The sequence below is a fragment of the Peromyscus maniculatus genome, chromosome 19 (assembly GCF_049852395.1).
Source record: "Peromyscus maniculatus bairdii isolate BWxNUB_F1_BW_parent chromosome 19, HU_Pman_BW_mat_3.1, whole genome shotgun sequence".
Classification (NCBI taxonomy): domain Eukaryota; kingdom Metazoa; phylum Chordata; class Mammalia; order Rodentia; family Cricetidae; genus Peromyscus; species Peromyscus maniculatus.
This window is the reverse complement of record NC_134870.1, coordinates 72,138,080-72,153,834: the sequence shown is the minus strand read 5'-3', so window position 1 is coordinate 72,153,834 and position 15,755 is coordinate 72,138,080. Positions and strand designations below refer to the sequence as shown.

The 15,755-nt window shown below is 50.6% G+C and overlaps 1 protein-coding gene and 1 long non-coding RNA gene across 5 annotated transcripts in view; one reads left to right on the top strand and one right to left on the bottom strand.

Annotated features, from left to right (window-relative positions):
* The window catches only part of Nfatc1 (nuclear factor of activated T cells 1), a 113,595-nt gene extending 98,866 nt beyond the window's left edge, over window positions 1-14,729 (top strand). For all 4 annotated transcript variants that reach the window (XM_006973876.4, XM_006973878.4, XM_006973877.4 and 1 more), the window contains exon 10: window positions 12,877-14,729. In XM_006973876.4, coding sequence (XP_006973938.1) covers window positions 12,877-12,926 — 50 coding nt within the window. In that variant the 3' untranslated portion in view covers window positions 12,927-14,729. The remainder of the gene's footprint in view (window positions 1-12,876) is intronic.
* On the bottom strand, window positions 2,695-5,768 carry LOC121823875 (uncharacterized). The gene is made up of 2 exons (XR_013046201.1): window positions 5,537-5,768; window positions 2,695-3,296 (listed from the first exon to the last, which is right to left on the bottom strand). It is a non-coding gene; the product is annotated as an uncharacterized LOC121823875 (long non-coding RNA).
* Window positions 14,730-15,755: the final 1,026 nt, after the last annotated feature.

The window sequence follows — 15,755 nt, the reverse complement described above, 5'->3', positions numbered from 1 at the left end:
GTGTCCTGGGTGGAAGATTCCAAGTGGAAGTTCCACATGGAGAGAAGTGTCCTGCATTCAGGAGGCAGAGGGCAGCCTGCAGAGTTGGCCAGGGCTGTGGGAGCTCAGAGTTCTATTCTGACATGCCTGACTGTGACCCAGGAGTGGACAGCCTTGGTGGGAGTTGATGTAGGAGGGATGCCCTGGCAAAGCATTGTATCCTAACTCATCTCAGGGAGAAGAGCTGGCTTGGTGTATCCCTGGACGCTGCAATGGGGTCAGCAGACCCACTAGTCAGGGTGAAGGAGAGGAGGCAGGCTGTGAGAGTCACGGCCAGAGAAGAGGAACCATCTCCACTGTACCCAGTGGTGAAACAGACAGGGAGCCTGGAGCTGGCAGGCCTCTTGGTATGGCAAATCCTCTCAGTCAGGAACTTCTACATCTTCAGACTGGCCAGCCACAGCTTAGCGTTAAGAGGATGTAGACGTCAGTAATGGAGAGAGCAAAGGCTGATGCCACTCAGGGTGAATGGGAAGGTAAGAAGGCAAAGCCAGGGTACCACCACCGCCATCTGGACTTCGGCTGAGATTGAACCCAAGGCCCTGGGAGGCAAAATGTATGGCAAGATGATAGAGTCACAGGCTGGAGAAAATGTGCACAACTTTAATCCCAGCACTTAGGAGGCAGCAGCAGATGGGTCTCTGTGAGTTCAAGGCCAGCCTGGTCTGCATAGCTAGTTGCAGTCTACCCAGTGCTACGTAATAAGAATAATGAGACTCCTCCTCCAGTTACTTTATGAAAACAAATAGACAGTTTAGTGGTGCGTGCCTGTTTTCCTGGCACTGAGAAGACTTGAGAAAGAGGGTCACACTCTCCATCCCAGTAAACGTGGAATCAGATGGCAACCGAGTCCAATTAAACGGCAGCCTCCTATGAATTCAGGGCCCTTACTGTGGACTCGCGAGAGGAGCCCACCCATCCTGTGCCTCTTGGCTGCATGGCTTCACAGGGCTGTTTGCCTAAGAGGCGTGAGTTACAGCGGTAACAGCCAAAAAACAGTCCCGTAAAAGCCATATTGTTTACCAAAGATGAGAGCTACATGAGCGCCATTTGAACTCCCTTTTCAGTACCTGAGGAAGGTCCGGGCAAGCCATGTCAACTCCCACAGACTCGGAGCCATCAGGCCCAGCTGCTGCCGAGGTGACCCGTGCTCAGCGGGTGAACTCCCCAGGGCCTGGAACCACCTACCGTCAGTGTGTGTGCCCGGCTCTGAAACTGTGGGACAGGAGGGTCGAGAGCAACACCCTGCTCAGCTTGGCCTCTGTAACAGGATTCAGACCCCTGGGGGAGCATGCAGCCTCTTCAGCCGCTCTCTCTGCGTTCCCACTCACGACATCTCTCCTTCCCTAATACCATCTGCTACCGGATACCCGAGGATCATTAAGTATCCCAAAACCTCAGCCATAATATCACTTTTAGCATCATGATTTCAGTTTTTAAGAAACAAATTCATGGGGCCGGAAAGATGGCTCAGTGGTTAAGAGCATTAGCTGCTCCTCTGGATCCCCAACACCTACATGGCCACTCACATCTGTATGTGACACCAGTCCCAGGGGATCTGATACCTTCTTCTGGCTTCTGTAGGCACTACATGCACGTGGTACAGAGACATACATGCAGGCAAAACACTCAAACACATAAAATAAAAGTAAAGGAAAAATAAAACAAATTCATAATAGCTTCTTGGAATCTGGACAATATTTGGGGCATTTTGAAGATGAGGAAAATGTGACTTCCTGAGGGATGTATACTTGGTCTTCAGCAGAGCAGCAGAGGAGAAACGTGTGTAGGCCATCCTACTGAGCCACAGGAGAAGACATGGCCTCAGGCTCTCCTGGTCCCCTCTGTGGACGCTGCTGTGACAGGTATCAGCCAGAGCCCGTGAGTGTTCTGATTCCCCCCAGGCTCATAGGATGCATGGAAGGAACACGGAGTCCTAGTCCCCCAGCCTCAGGCTGTGCTCACTATGACCAGCTGGGCTCCAGAAGGAGTGGGGGACCTGAGGCTCATGAAGGCTGGGGATGTCAAGGTGGTGCCAGGTCCTAGAAGGTTGTGGGCGTGGTGCCCACATGGCCTTCACTGCTCCTGGGGACAGGGGTCAGTTACATCAGAAGATAGATTGAGAGGTAGGTGTGTGCTGCTTTAGAACCTGGACCATCGTGGAGTCTTCCTCCCTGGGTTTCGTGTGTGTGTGTGTGTGTGTGTGTGTGTGTGTGTGTGTGTGTGTGTAGTGTGGTGTGTCAGAAGTCAATCTTTGGTGTCATTTCTCAGGAGCTAGCACTTTGTCCTTGAGACAGAGTCTCTCACTGGCCTAGGACTTTCTGAGTGGGCTAATCTGGCTGGCCAGTGGACCCCAGGCATCCTGTCTCTGACTCCACATCTTCAGCTCTGGGGTTACAAGCGCACACCCCAGCACATGGCTTTTTCTGTGGGTTCTGGGGATCTGAACTCAAGTCCTCATGCTTGTGTGGCACCCACACTCCTGACATCTTCCTAGTGCTCCAGGGCCTTCTCGGAGAGATGCTAGTCTTCAAATGTGAGTGTTCCCAACAAGCATATGACAAGTAGGGCGGGTTCCCTCACGTTCACACCCACTTCGTCTGCCCTGCCAAATGCCAAGGCTGCTGGGTTGTTCAAACACCAGATCCTGACCTCTTTCTCTCTGTACCTTTTTATTAGTGGCTGTTTCCTTACACGAGATGCAATGGTCACACCTGACAGACTTACTGGATGCCTCTTAGGTAATGTGAGGTTCTGGTTCAAGGTTAAATGAAGCAGGTCCCACCTCCCAGAAGCATAGGAGCCAGGCAGCTTTGAGCTGTCTGTTTTGCTGAACGAGCAGCACCTGGTGACTCACACCTGCTGCTGCTGGGGACACTCAGCCGGGGTCTCCCCAAGCTCCAGGTGGAAACCAGGCTGCTGGAGGGTGGCTTCTGCATCTTGATGTGGTTCCTTGAGTTTCTCACATGTCGTATGTCAAACAGCCACATGTGAATCCCTGTTTCTTCCTCTGTGTTGAGGGAAGGAGGGGCTGCCATTGTCTTTGTCCCAGAGACCCTGGTCCCATGCGGAACCAGCCAGAACAGTGCGAGAACGACAAAGTGGGAACTCATGCTGGTCACTCTCCTTCGGGTCCATTGCTTTTATTTTCACTTAAACTTTTTGTTTTCGTTTCTCAATTCCGTTAATTCTGTTGAATGGTAATTTCATAGTTTGGGGAGATATGTTTTACATTTTCTAACAACACAAGGAAAGCCCTGGAAAGAAAAAAAAAATACTTGTTGGTGGTTTAATGGTCCTGGTGAGTAATTGCTGAATGGAGTTTGGCACAGATAAAACAGCAGAGCAGATGATATGGAAACATTCTCCAGCCTGCATCAACTGGATGGCCAGGCCTGTGGAATCTCCCGCCACGTGGCCAACCCCGCTGGAGTTTCCACACGGCTGTCTGCGTGCTCGGGAGTTTTCAGGCTAAATAGGGAAGCAGGCTACCTACGGTAGGAAAATCATTCCGTCTTCACGGCTGACAGTCCTGCGTAGCGGCAGCGCCCGGCAGCACCAGCCCCACTCCAGGTGGAGGGTCATGTTTTATTAAAACTGTGACTTGTTGTCACTCACTCCGCTGTCCCACTCTCTCCCTCCAGAAATAGCAAGCCCCGTGGCGGTGGCTCGTTATGATTAAAAGATAAAAATAAGTGGAGGCTGAGATAGACGCAGGCCGCTGAGGTAAGACGAGTGCTTGCTTTTTAATGAAACTTGAGAAGCCGCGCTGTTTCCACTGCTTCCCAAAGCATCTTTGAGAAAACCAGAAGCATGGACCACATTCAGACATGCTGAGAGTGTGCATTTTCCAAGTGGAAGTGGTCATGACACACATGCTGAAAACCTGTGTCCTCTGCCTGGATCACAGACACGGCCCTGGGCCCTGGAGGGCTGGGCCGCTGTCAGTGGGCAGTTGTGGGCATGCAGACCGCTGGGCACAGGATGATGGCTGATCAAAGGGTACACTTGTGAAGGAGATCCCCATCCTAATACCTCGACCCTTTAATACAGTTCCTCATGTTGTGGTGACCCCCCCAACCATAAAATCATTGTGTTGCTACTTCATAACTGTATTTCTACTGCTCTTATGAATCGTAATGTAAATATCTGATCTGCAACCCTGAAGGGGTCTCAACTTATGAGCTGAGAACCACTGCTGTAGGAGGCTGTGCCTTCTCAAGAAATCTAAAAATTCTAAGAGCACAAACCCGAGCCAACCCTGGATGGCTCCGGTATGCTGATGGTGGGATAAAAACATCCCTTTCTCCCTCCCACTTCCTACTCTCTGGCCCCTCATCCCGATGGCATTTGTGTCCCTAGCTCCTATCTAGTGCAGTACTTCATGTAAAAACCGAGTCTGTATACGCAGCACGTAGAAACAGCGAGAGCTTTTCACCCTACAACTCACCGAGAACAGAGTGGCAAATACATGCATCATACCCCCTGGAAATGAAAGTTAAGGCAACGGAAATGTGTGTATACTAAGAGTTTCAACCACCATCATTACAGGCTTCTCTTGTTCCGAGAATCATTATATTGTAAAAGTTCAAGGCGGCACACACAAGGCACTTCTCAGAAGTAGTTATTTAAGAATTGCCTTCACCTTTAGGTGTTTCTAGTTCTGCTTACCTAAATCGCTATCCTCTTAGATCCCAGGTCTAACTTTAGCTAAAGGTTTTAGCTAAAGGTGCATTTTCTGGGAAGGTTAACGAATACTTTTTTTTTTTTTTTTTTTTTTTGCAATTATCTTTTAGTCATAGGAATGAGAGAGAATGCCCTTCCTGTTTGGTTTCACCCCCCAAAAAGTTATTTTGGCTTTTCTTAAAAATAAAAACATTCTCAATGGCTTAAAGTCTGGGGGAAAAAAAACATGCATTTTTTTCTGTCCCTCAGAGAAAATGGAGTCAGTGAGTAGCCATTACTTTTGTGGCGTGTGCTTGTTTATGTGTGTGTCTACCCATGCGGGAGGGCCCCTGGGACCCCCCATGGTCCATTGTGGGGTTCTGTAAGGATTGTTCAGGCTTTACTTCCCATCCTGCTTCTGTGGAAGAGATGAAGAGCACTCTGAGGAGAGTCCTCTATCCAGAAATGAAGGGTTGCTCCGCACCTGTAGGCGGTCCTTGGTTAGGGTCCCGGTTTGTGTCCCGGGTTCCTGAGGCTGGAGGTACAGCTGCTTTCTTTGTTGGAGCCAACATCACTGGTGAAGGAGCAAGGTGCCTGAGCCACTAAGTGAACAGTATCTGTGTCAATCAGAGGAAAGTGTTTAGATGCTACAGCAGTTTTGTTTTGTTTTTAAAAAATATGGCCCTTATCTATGCTTAGTAAATGTTTTGAATGTGAAAGTAATGCAATTACGTGGGCTGAAATTGATAAACCAGAATTATAATCCTTTAAGTCTGAATCTAGTGTCTAAGAACGAAAATCGCATCTGAATATCATCAAAAACAAGTTTTACCTGTCTCTCCCGGTTCCTCATTCCCCAGGCTGAGGGTGGCCCCCCTCCCCAGCACGGTGGTATTCAACTGGTCTCTTAACGTATTTGGGTCACTGCTCGTCCTCAGACAGTCCCACCAAGAAAGAGGGACAAACGGACCGTGTGGGCTTGTGGGGGCCAGGTAGAGGGGGCTCGGTCGTGCCAAACCGCCGTTTCCCCCGTTTTGCCCAGATCTCATTACAAAGCTAACACCAGCACTGACCTGAAAACCCAGAGCAGATGTCTGCTCCGATAACCAAGGCACACATGCACCCTTCGGGGAATCTGGAGGATAAAGTCCCCCAGCCCAAGGTGAGGCTGCAGGGCGACCCCTGAGCAGCCATTTTGAGCCCTCTGCACGGGTTTGGCTGAGCCGCGCGGTCCGACTCTGCTTTGCATTCGGTTCAGACCTTGTGACTTCCAACACACCGCCGGGGCTTTTCCTCCTTCTTCTGACAGACAGTCAGTGACTAGAAAGTTCACCAGAGAGCACTAGCGCCCTCGTGACCGTGACCGTCAGATCCGAGGATGTGGATGAGGGTCGGGTGGGTGCCATTGCTCTGCCCTGTAGAAACCCAGGGAAGGCTTATGTTCCCTAAGGGAGCCGCGGCCAGTCTTCCTATGACTGTCTGGGAGCTTCCGAGTGAGACAGGGCTACACCCACGGGCTGCTTCCCACCTGTCCCTGCCTTCCCTCTCCACCTGAGGACCAGCCCGGCCTGACCCCTAGGTCAAAGTAAGACCCGTAGTGACATCAGACTCCTGGGAGCCACAGGAGATGAGGCTCACGAGCTGTTCACGCCCTGTGTGATGGGCACTCGATGATGTTGGGTGAGTGAGCAGGGAGGCAAGGCAAGGTGCTCACAGTGGACACAGGCTGACTTCGCCCCGATTTGAGACTTTTCACCCGGGGCCATTTGTGTTTCCATTAGCTGGGTGAAGGACCTAAACAATGGGAGACCCTGGGCCCTGCTGCTGCCATCCCTACCACACCTCCTCTCACCATAGCTTGCCCAGGCCCAAGGTGGGTTTTCTGAAGCAAAGTCTTGGATCCTCCCCACGGAGGGTTACTTGCAAGTCTGAGTGATGCCCCACCTAGCCTGCAGATACTCCCAGGAAATGCGTGATAGATAGGATGGTGCTCACTGCAAACGACATCAGGGTATATGATGGGTTTCAGGCATCCCTTTCTTCCTGGGGGTCCTTTTGTGCCTCCATTCTGATCACAGGACATCCTGCATCTCGGTGACAAGCTAGACTTCAGATCCTGGGCTTTCCTCTGGGACAGTTACTTTCTGCTGCACCTTAAAGATGCATCACTGCCACTCAGCAGAGTGTCCCATCACAGACACAGTCAACTTGTCTAGGTCTGTCGTACAGCTGTGTGAGGTGGACTGGGTGGAGCCCTCGAAGGGCAGGATTGGAAGAGGTCAGATTTTAAAATGAGGCCAGAAGCAGAGAAATGATGATCACGTGAGGTTGGGGCCTTCTTTTCAAGCTTGCCTGGTCTCATCCCCCACTGTTCACATCCAAGAGTCGCCCACCAGACCTAAGCCCACCACCACACTGCAGCGGAGCGAACGCAGCTTCTGAAAGGTGTGCCAGCAGGTTTCCCCAGGACCGATCTGACGACCTGCATCTCTGAGGGGTATTTGTTCACTGGCTGGCTGCCTCGTAGCAGGAGAGACACTGACCCTAGGGCTGTTTGCTCTTTCAGTGTCCCAGAAACCAAGTGACAGCTCGGGCCTTGTGGGGTTCTGTGATTGTTTACCTCAGTCTGTTCACCTTTTAAAAAAGACTTCAGTGCGGGAGAAATGACTAAAACAAACAAAAGGAAACAAGCCAGCCTTTCAGCCCCACAGAAGCCCGGTGTTGGTCATGAGCTGGTAACGGGGGCATGCGTTGATGCCCAAGGCTTTGTTTCATTTGAACAGGCAGCAGGGAAAGAAAGTAATAGTAAATACAAGCATTGCCTGCAGAGACAGAAACTCTGCGCCCGGGGGAAGCTTTGCAAGTTAAAACGGGGATGGCATGGGAGTAAGTTTAGAAGAGGGAACTGGCGGAAGGATTTCCGAAGCCTGCATCCCTCTGTCCCCGCCACCTTCCCACCAGGTCCCGGGCGACCAGTCTAGGCTGTTGATGAGTTTCCCAGTGAAGTATGTTCTTAAAAGTCACATCTAGCCTGTGGACTTCACAGTGGGAACACAGGCAGCAGACGCAGAGGACGGGGTGGGACTCTGCACGCTGCATGTGTGATGCACAGACCCAGACCCAGCACCGTAGACCACAGCAGCTGGAAAACAAGAGCCACCGATCCCCCACGTGGCCTTCTGTGGTGTCTCTCCCTGGCAGAACTGGTTACTTCAATATCTGCCTTATTCCCTACCATGATTGCTGCAAGCACCCCCCAAAATACAAACTGAAGCCTAAACCCCACAGAGGGTGTGTAAATGGTGGGCAAAATAATTGTTCATTATTAAGCAATTAATAATTGTTAAAGTTTGACTTAAGACCCTCAGTCAACAATGTCAGGTGGCTTTGACTCAAAGCTTTGTCCTTCCGAGGACAAGAGAGAATCGGCTACAGGCATGCTCTCACGAACCCTCACTGCTTTGCAATGCTCTCTGCAGTTTCACAAAACCCACAAGCGACCAGAGAGAGATGTGAGCTCTGACTCTCATGGGCACCTGAGATTCTCCCGCCAGTTTTCTGGCAGGGCACTAAAAAGGAAGACAGCAGCTGTGTACAAGTGAGACCATCTCACTTGGGGAGGACTTTCTGCCTCACTTGGGGAGCACTTTCTCCCTCACTTGGGGAGCACTTTCTGCCTCACTTGGGGAGGACTTTCTGCCTCACTTGGGGAGGACTTTCTGCCTCACTTGGGGAGGACTTTCTGCCTTGCTAGTGATTTGCACAACTCGTAAGTGACTAGCCAAGGAGGCTCTGTGCAGAGCTGGAAAGACCCTGGTTAAGATTTCCAGGTCCTGTGAGCACAGGTGGAATTCTATGCCTACACTTTGAACTCTTTAGTTTTTGTACTTGAGACAGAAATTGCTGACTTTCTGTTTCACTCAATTCCAGGCATGCACACAGGAGTGGGTGTGAGTGTGGGTATGTAGATGAGATTCGTAGGGACGCACGCAGCCTGTGGGCACATCCCAGGTTATTATAACAATTCAAAGTGCCACACACATACTTTAGAGAGAGAAAAAAAGCAATAGTTTCCACCTTAGGAGCATTTTAGAGAAAATCAAATATAAGGGGAAAAAACCCTCCTTACTTATTAAATTGAATTGTGGTCTAACAGTTTGCCACATCCTGTTAAGGGACATCTGACTAAGTGAGCAGAGGTTCCTCTTTCAGGCAAGTCGTGAGGGTCACATGTCACCTGCAGTTCAAAACACCTCTATAAAGAGAGGCCTTCTTGTCAGTGGAAAAGCTGAATAAGAAGATGGAAATCATCGGTGGAGAGAAGACACGGTGGGAACTCGTGGGTGTCATCGCCACAGCTGTATCAGAGAGAAAGCCACCCCAGAGGGACCAGCAGAGCCAGGGAAACGTGGGCCGACAGGGACCCAGAGTGGTGACCTCATGGAAGAGAAAGTGGTGGCAGGAAAAGAATGGAGGAGGGGGTGACCGAGGTGTTGGTCAGCCATCTGTCAACTGCACCACCTCGGGTGTGTCCCTTGTCCACCTGCAAAATGGGAGCACAGGTGACTTCACAGGCGCTATCGCAGACATGCCTAAAGAAATGCACCCCTCTGTCTTATAAATAGCTGGGTGGGTGGTGGTCACCACTGCAGTCCTGCCCGTCCCAGCGGTATGGACAGTTGCATGGAATTCCACTAGAAAGCAGGCATCCATCTTTGCTGTCCATCAGCTGCTGCCTGCCCCGTTCAGTCCCATGGGCAGCTTTGGGAAAGCTCTTACAGAGGAGGATGGCTTGTGCTCATGAAACTTCATGATCCCAACTGGACATGGTGAGCCTGACCAACGGCAGGACACGGGACACCTCCAGCCCACGAGCGTTGGAGCGGGGAGGCGGGTCAGCCGCCTGAAGTCGTGTACGGCAACAGGTGCTCAGGGCCAGGCCTGGAGCTCTCCTGAGCTCCTGGTGGCAACCCCAAACAAGACTGAGAAAGCAGACCAGACATTTGGTGGCCTACCTACTGCTGCCTCCAGCGGGGGACCCCTGTGGCTGAAGACCACTGAGTAATTTCCCATCCCTCAGCAGGGCTCCCCCTTTGAGGCTCAGGTGCCCCAGTGGGCAGCAGGGGGAAGCCCACATTTCATGTTTCTTCCTCTTTTACCTCTAAAGCAACTTTTTTTTGTGGTCTTGTCAGGCCCATGAGTAGCTAGAAGATTCTCAGCTGCTTTTTGATGTCTCTGACCCATGCCATCACCCTTATCCCTCAGAACCCCCATGGGCCACAGCTGCTCTTCAGATCATCTTTTGGTCCCATTTTTGTTATTACCTGGATTCCTCTCCTGGTCCATCATCACTCTACCTTAGGCCACGCAATTACTCCTCCAACCTCCCTCCTTCCATTGTTAGGATCCCTCAGGCTCCTCTCTTAAATCCTTTTATCTCGTAGTATTTCTCAGACTTCCCTTCTTTCATTATCAGCTTCACTCCTCAGTTGTGTGTGTGTGTGTGTGTGTGTGTGTGTGTGTGTGTGTGTGGTGTATGTACACATGTGTGAGTGCATGCCTGTGGCATACAGGGAGGCTGGAGGAAGATTTGGGTATCCCATTCTATCACTCTCCACCTCACTCCCTTGAAACGGGGTCTCATTGAACCTGGAGAAAGGCCGGCAGTCAGCAAGCTCTGGTGATCCTCCTCCTGCCTCTGGACCCTACGGTGCTGGGGTTCCAGGTGCGTAGCCACACCTGGCTTTTTGACGTGCATGCTGGGGATTTGCATTCAGGCCGACTTTACTTGAACAGTAAACACTGTCACTCACTAAGCCTTGGCCCCGGCCCCTGCCATCCTTCATTATTACCCCCCACACCGTCCTTGCTCTCCTCATCATTATTACTCCTTAGATCTCTCATTTCTCACTGGGCTTCTCTTGTTCTCCTCAACATGATTCTTGATGCCTCCTTTCACTATTAAACACCGCTAGTGGAATGATTGGTCTGTTAATCAATCTATGCTATGATTTGAATGAACAATGGAGCGCTGGTTCTCTTAGCGTAATTCGGTTTGGTGCCCCAGTTCTTGTATGGAGCCCAGTTAAAATGTGTTTGGAACCCAAGGAATTGCGTCTGCCTCTAAGTGGTGGCTCATCGTCCCAGTCCTGGGGTTTCATACCCCGCAGGCATCTTCCCCAGCCCCGAATGGCCACCTGCCACTCGGAGAGGGTCTCCAATCCAGAGCCCCAGGTGGAGCGTTCCTCTTAACTCTGCACCCTGAGCCCTAAGGCATGCAGCAAGGCTTGGAGACAGTGTGAGACAACTGAGACACCCTGGCAGTCAGGCACAGCTGTCTGTCACCGGAACAGAGATGGGTGTGGCACGGTGGAGGGACCTGTGGCTTGTCTCCACCCCCGCACAGAAACCCTCGCACAAAGCTCTGTGCTTCATCAAGTGTCTGAGCCCTTCTCACTTGGCCCCGAGACATCCTAATTTCAGGCACGTCTTTTTCCACCTTTAAAAAAAAAAAAAAGGAAGGAAGGAAGAAATGAAATTGTGGTCTTCTTTTGTCGGTTGTTCTTCGACAGGACGCCGATGAACTAGAGTATAAAGTAGACAGGTGCGCCTCTTCCAGGAGTTCCACACAAGTGACAGGCAAAGGTGAATGAAATGCCTCTTGTCCCGGGGTACCCCTGCTGAGGCGCCAAACGTAAAGCTCAGCCCAAAGAGGTTGGCAAGAGAGCCATGAGAAAAGCCTTGTGGACTCAGAAGGGATTCAGGAGGGGCACGTGACTGTGGCTTGCACTGCCCAGAGCAGACGGCCCTCGGTCCTCCTGGGGTCCCTGCTTCCCGACTGCTCCTCAGGGCTGTGCAGCGGCCCCACCCCCACACCCCAGGAAACATCATGGAAAATGTTGGTAGCTAAGGAGCTACCAGGGCGCACTCCAGGGACAAGTTGAGTCCTGATTGCTGGTCCCAGACCAGCCTGTGAGCACCTGGGCCTTGTTATTCCTCATTAGTGGCTGTGAAGTCACAGGGCCAGAGGGAGCCTGCCTGCCTTCTGGTATTTTCCACACTAAAGACCGAGCCCTCTCCGTAGTGTGCTGGTCAAGGATCACTCCTGGATCTGCACAAAGGGGCCCAGGAGTGGCCCCGCCATCACCACCACCAATGAAGCTGGCCAGGAAGCAGCCATGGTTCACCTTTGAAAGTGTGACTCTTGAGGGAACAGCTTGAGGAACTCCCCTAGGCAGGGGAGCCCAGGAGCAGCTGTGGCCCTGGTGTAGGAAGCCTCGCTCTTGTAAGTCTCTTGCCAGGCACCCCCTGTTGGACGAGCCTGAGCCCTGTTTGTCTCCGGGCTTCCTTCTGCTATCAGCTCCCATGACACAATTCCTGGTTCCCCCCAGTTGCGTTTTATTATTGTTATTCTTAAAACTATTGCTGGGGAAGGGGTGTTGAAAGGCAGTTTGGGGAAGGGAGGGGTGATGGAGCACACGCCCCCTGATGGCTCCAGGAAGTGTCCTCAGACAGGCCGGGGCCTCCATTAGGGAGCTCTAGGGGCCTTATCTAGGTGCAGGGCGGGTGTTCCAGCCCATGGCGAAGGGAAGCCTGGGTGGTTCCCTGACGTCAGCGTGGGTGCCCTGCCTTCAAACTCTGTTAGAAAAATGGGACGTGGTGACAGCTGCCCAGTGACATTTCCTATCTCGGTGTGGATCAGGTGGTTGGGCAGAGAGAGGCAGGGTGGGGAGGGAGGGATGTTGTGCTCTTTGCTGGCGGGGGCCTTCCCTACCTTCTCTCATTTCCTGTCCATCTGCCAAAAATCACACACTGAGAGTGGCCATCACTGGCTTGTGGGGGCCACTGTGACTTGACCCTCTTCAGAAAAACAAGTGAAGTATCCCAAACAAAGGGAGCTTCATGACCATGGTAGATCCCACCACCTTCCGTCCCAGCCACTGAGCGCACTCCAGGTGGGGGGTGTTGTGGTGTGTCAACGTTTTGTTTTACAAACTTGGGGAACATCCTGGAGTTGACTCCTGCCCTGAGGAAGGTATTCTGGGGCATCTAAGCGTCGCAGACTGAATATAACCCGTTGGAAATGTGGTGGTTGGCATCTCCTGCTATTAACTTGGAGGTTGGCAGTAAGGTACCATTTCCCTAATACTCTCTCCTCTGGTTTCCTTGCAGTAAATGAAATCATACGCAACGACCTCTCCAGCACGAACCCCCACTCCTAACTCAGCGCGTTGGAGCTGGCAGGAGCTGTGTGGAGTTGGCTCAGTGCAGAGAACTGGGCTTCAGCAAGCGAGACTTTGATGAAATAAACTGAACCCACATCTGGTACCACTCAGAAATCCCAACTTACTGAATGCTAGGAGCTTGTGTCTGAAGAAGTAGCTCTCTAACAAGGATGGAGTAGAAGAGGAGGCCATGGTGACTCTTGAGAGAAAAGTCATCTCAAGGGAAGAGAAGGGCTGGCCAGTGAGGCCAGGGACAGATGCTGGCCCAGGAAAGAAGGGCCTGTGTGGCAGACTGAGGCCAAGGCTGACCCTCCTGCCCACTGGATTCAAACACAGGAAGTGCCTTATTTCATCCGACCACCACACCAGGGCATTGTGGAAGCAAGCATTGAATTTTCTACCATGAGAGTATTTGTAGGAGCCAAAGCTATTTAAAAACAAAAGCAAAAACAAAAACAAAAAGCAAAAACACTTTGTTAGGAGCCTTTATCCTTTGTATTAATTGATAGGATTCTGGTAAGCTATGGCTTCCTACTTATTTCTAACTTTCCTGGCTGTCCTACACGATTTGCCTGCCTTATCCAGTGCATTTTAGAGGTCTTCCAATTGTCATCTCGGCTCTTTCATAATCAGCTCCCTCCTCCGTGTGACTAAAACCATAAGTTTGTTAATAATAGCATGCTGAGATTTTTTTGTTCTTAATCTGGCTTCAAACATAGTGAAAGGAAGTTGAACAGCACAAGACAGGGTCCTGGACAGAACAGAGCCTGCCTGCTACAGGACAGTACCTTGTGTTTGCATGCATGTACATATAGGCATATATTTATGTATAGATATTCAAGAACGGAGATGGCGATGACCAGTCCATGTCCAGCGGGGCTTCCATGTTAGCAATAATGAGTGTCCACCTTGAGAATGCACCTCAAAGTCCAGACCCGATTTTCCAGCACCTTCCATCAGGGTCTGTGACCCCCGAACAGGCAGGTGGCGTTTTCTTATCTCATGTAGTTACTGAGGACTCTAGACCGCAGTAGAGCTGTGCTCAAATGCCCACAGGCTACCAAATGGCCAAGTCTGAAAGTGGTTGTAAATAACCATTACAAAAAAGGAGTGTAATATATTTGTTCAATTATAAGATTATTATTTCACAGAAGCCTTATAGCTCTCTGCTTCATCTAAGAAAACAATTACCAAAAACAATGTTTCTATATGCAGTCTGTGGATAGTGTGTTTTCAGGTTAGTTACTGGTAACAGATAGGCTGGTGTCGGCTTTGTGTAATTAGCCGCTTATTACAGTTACTAGCAGTGACCTATTATTTCTTATAACCAAAAAGCACGGTTTAATTAAAACATGTTTAATGATTGTGCCTTAGGAGTTAATGCCCCCTTATGGAACATGCCTGAATTGCACCTGTGGGTGGAAGTTGTAAGTCAGTCACAGACAGAGTCATGACAAGTAAAGCTCTCTCACAGGAAGATGCATCTTCAAAATGTTTGTTCTGTACAATGGTGTCTTACCTTTCTCCAACTCACAGAAAGAAACAAATGTCTGAAAGCCATATTGGATGTTTTCACACGACTGTGAAGAGCTGACGTGCGCCGCCTTGTACACACATAGCTCCTGGCCGCCTGTAGGCTGCCTCCCGCCTGCATCTAGTATGTACCCGTGTTTATTAGCATCATGGAGCTGCATGGACCATTCTTAGTAGACTGTCAAATGAAAGCAAGCGTTTGATATTTGTGTCCGCTATCTTTGTAGTTAGAAAATGGATCCAATAAAGCAGTATTTTTTTTCTTTTTTCCTTTTTTTTTTTTTTTTGCTGGACAGTCTGTGTGAGAATGATTAGGGGGTCACTCTGCTTTCTTCTGTATTGCATGTGAATGTGGGGATCTGTGACAAGTGCCTCACAGAGTGGATCTTGCTGGCCCTGCATCATCTAAACACAGGAAGAAGCGTGTCTTCCCTTCCTGAAAGAAACGAGTGGATATTTGGTAGTGTTTCCCAGCATTGTAAACAAAACACTTCAAAAATGCTCATCCAGTCTAGGTGGGGAAGGAACTTGTGCTTATGCCAAATACTTTCACTCAGAGAGAGACTCGGGTGAGGCGCTGCCACCCACATGCTCGCTTGTGATTGGACAAGTTGCTTTAGCAAGAGCGTGCTTGTGCCCTGGTTGGGGCAGCCTGTGTCTTCCCTCTCCACCTGCTCTTCTGCTCCGTCTCTCTTCCCCTCACAGACCAAGGAGACATGAGATCGCCGTAGTGTTACTGACCTTAAGTGTCTCTCAAACAGTGTTCTGTGCCCAGGACTTGAATGCCAAAACCCTTGTGTCCCTTGCTGAGAGGTTTACAGACTGACTTACAGTACAAGAGAAACTGCCCTCACCTAAACTGATGTGCACGTGTCCACCCTGCCAGGGTGCTGCCTCGAGGATATTTGAAGTAAGCTTTCCCACAAGCTCATGGGACCTGCCCAAGGAGAAAAACAAAAAAAGGGGGAGCAGAGGGTGATGTGGGAGAAGGTGGCAGGTTATTATACTCAGAGTCTTTGACCTGTGGATGGATGGTGAGTCTCAGAAGTCCAGGATGCTGGGTCTAAGGAAGCAACAGACTTGTATGTCTGCGGAACAACTCTGAAGCTACCTGTCCCCAACCTGTGCTGGGGACTGGGCCAGCTGGGCTTTGAGGATGGCGGCTTGATGCCAGGAGCTGCCCTTACCAGCGTGTGCTTTGTAAATCCCACCCTCCTCAATCCCAACAGTAGAATTTTATAGCTCTCCAAATACACACAAATATACAAGATTATGGAGGGATTCGGGCCAGGA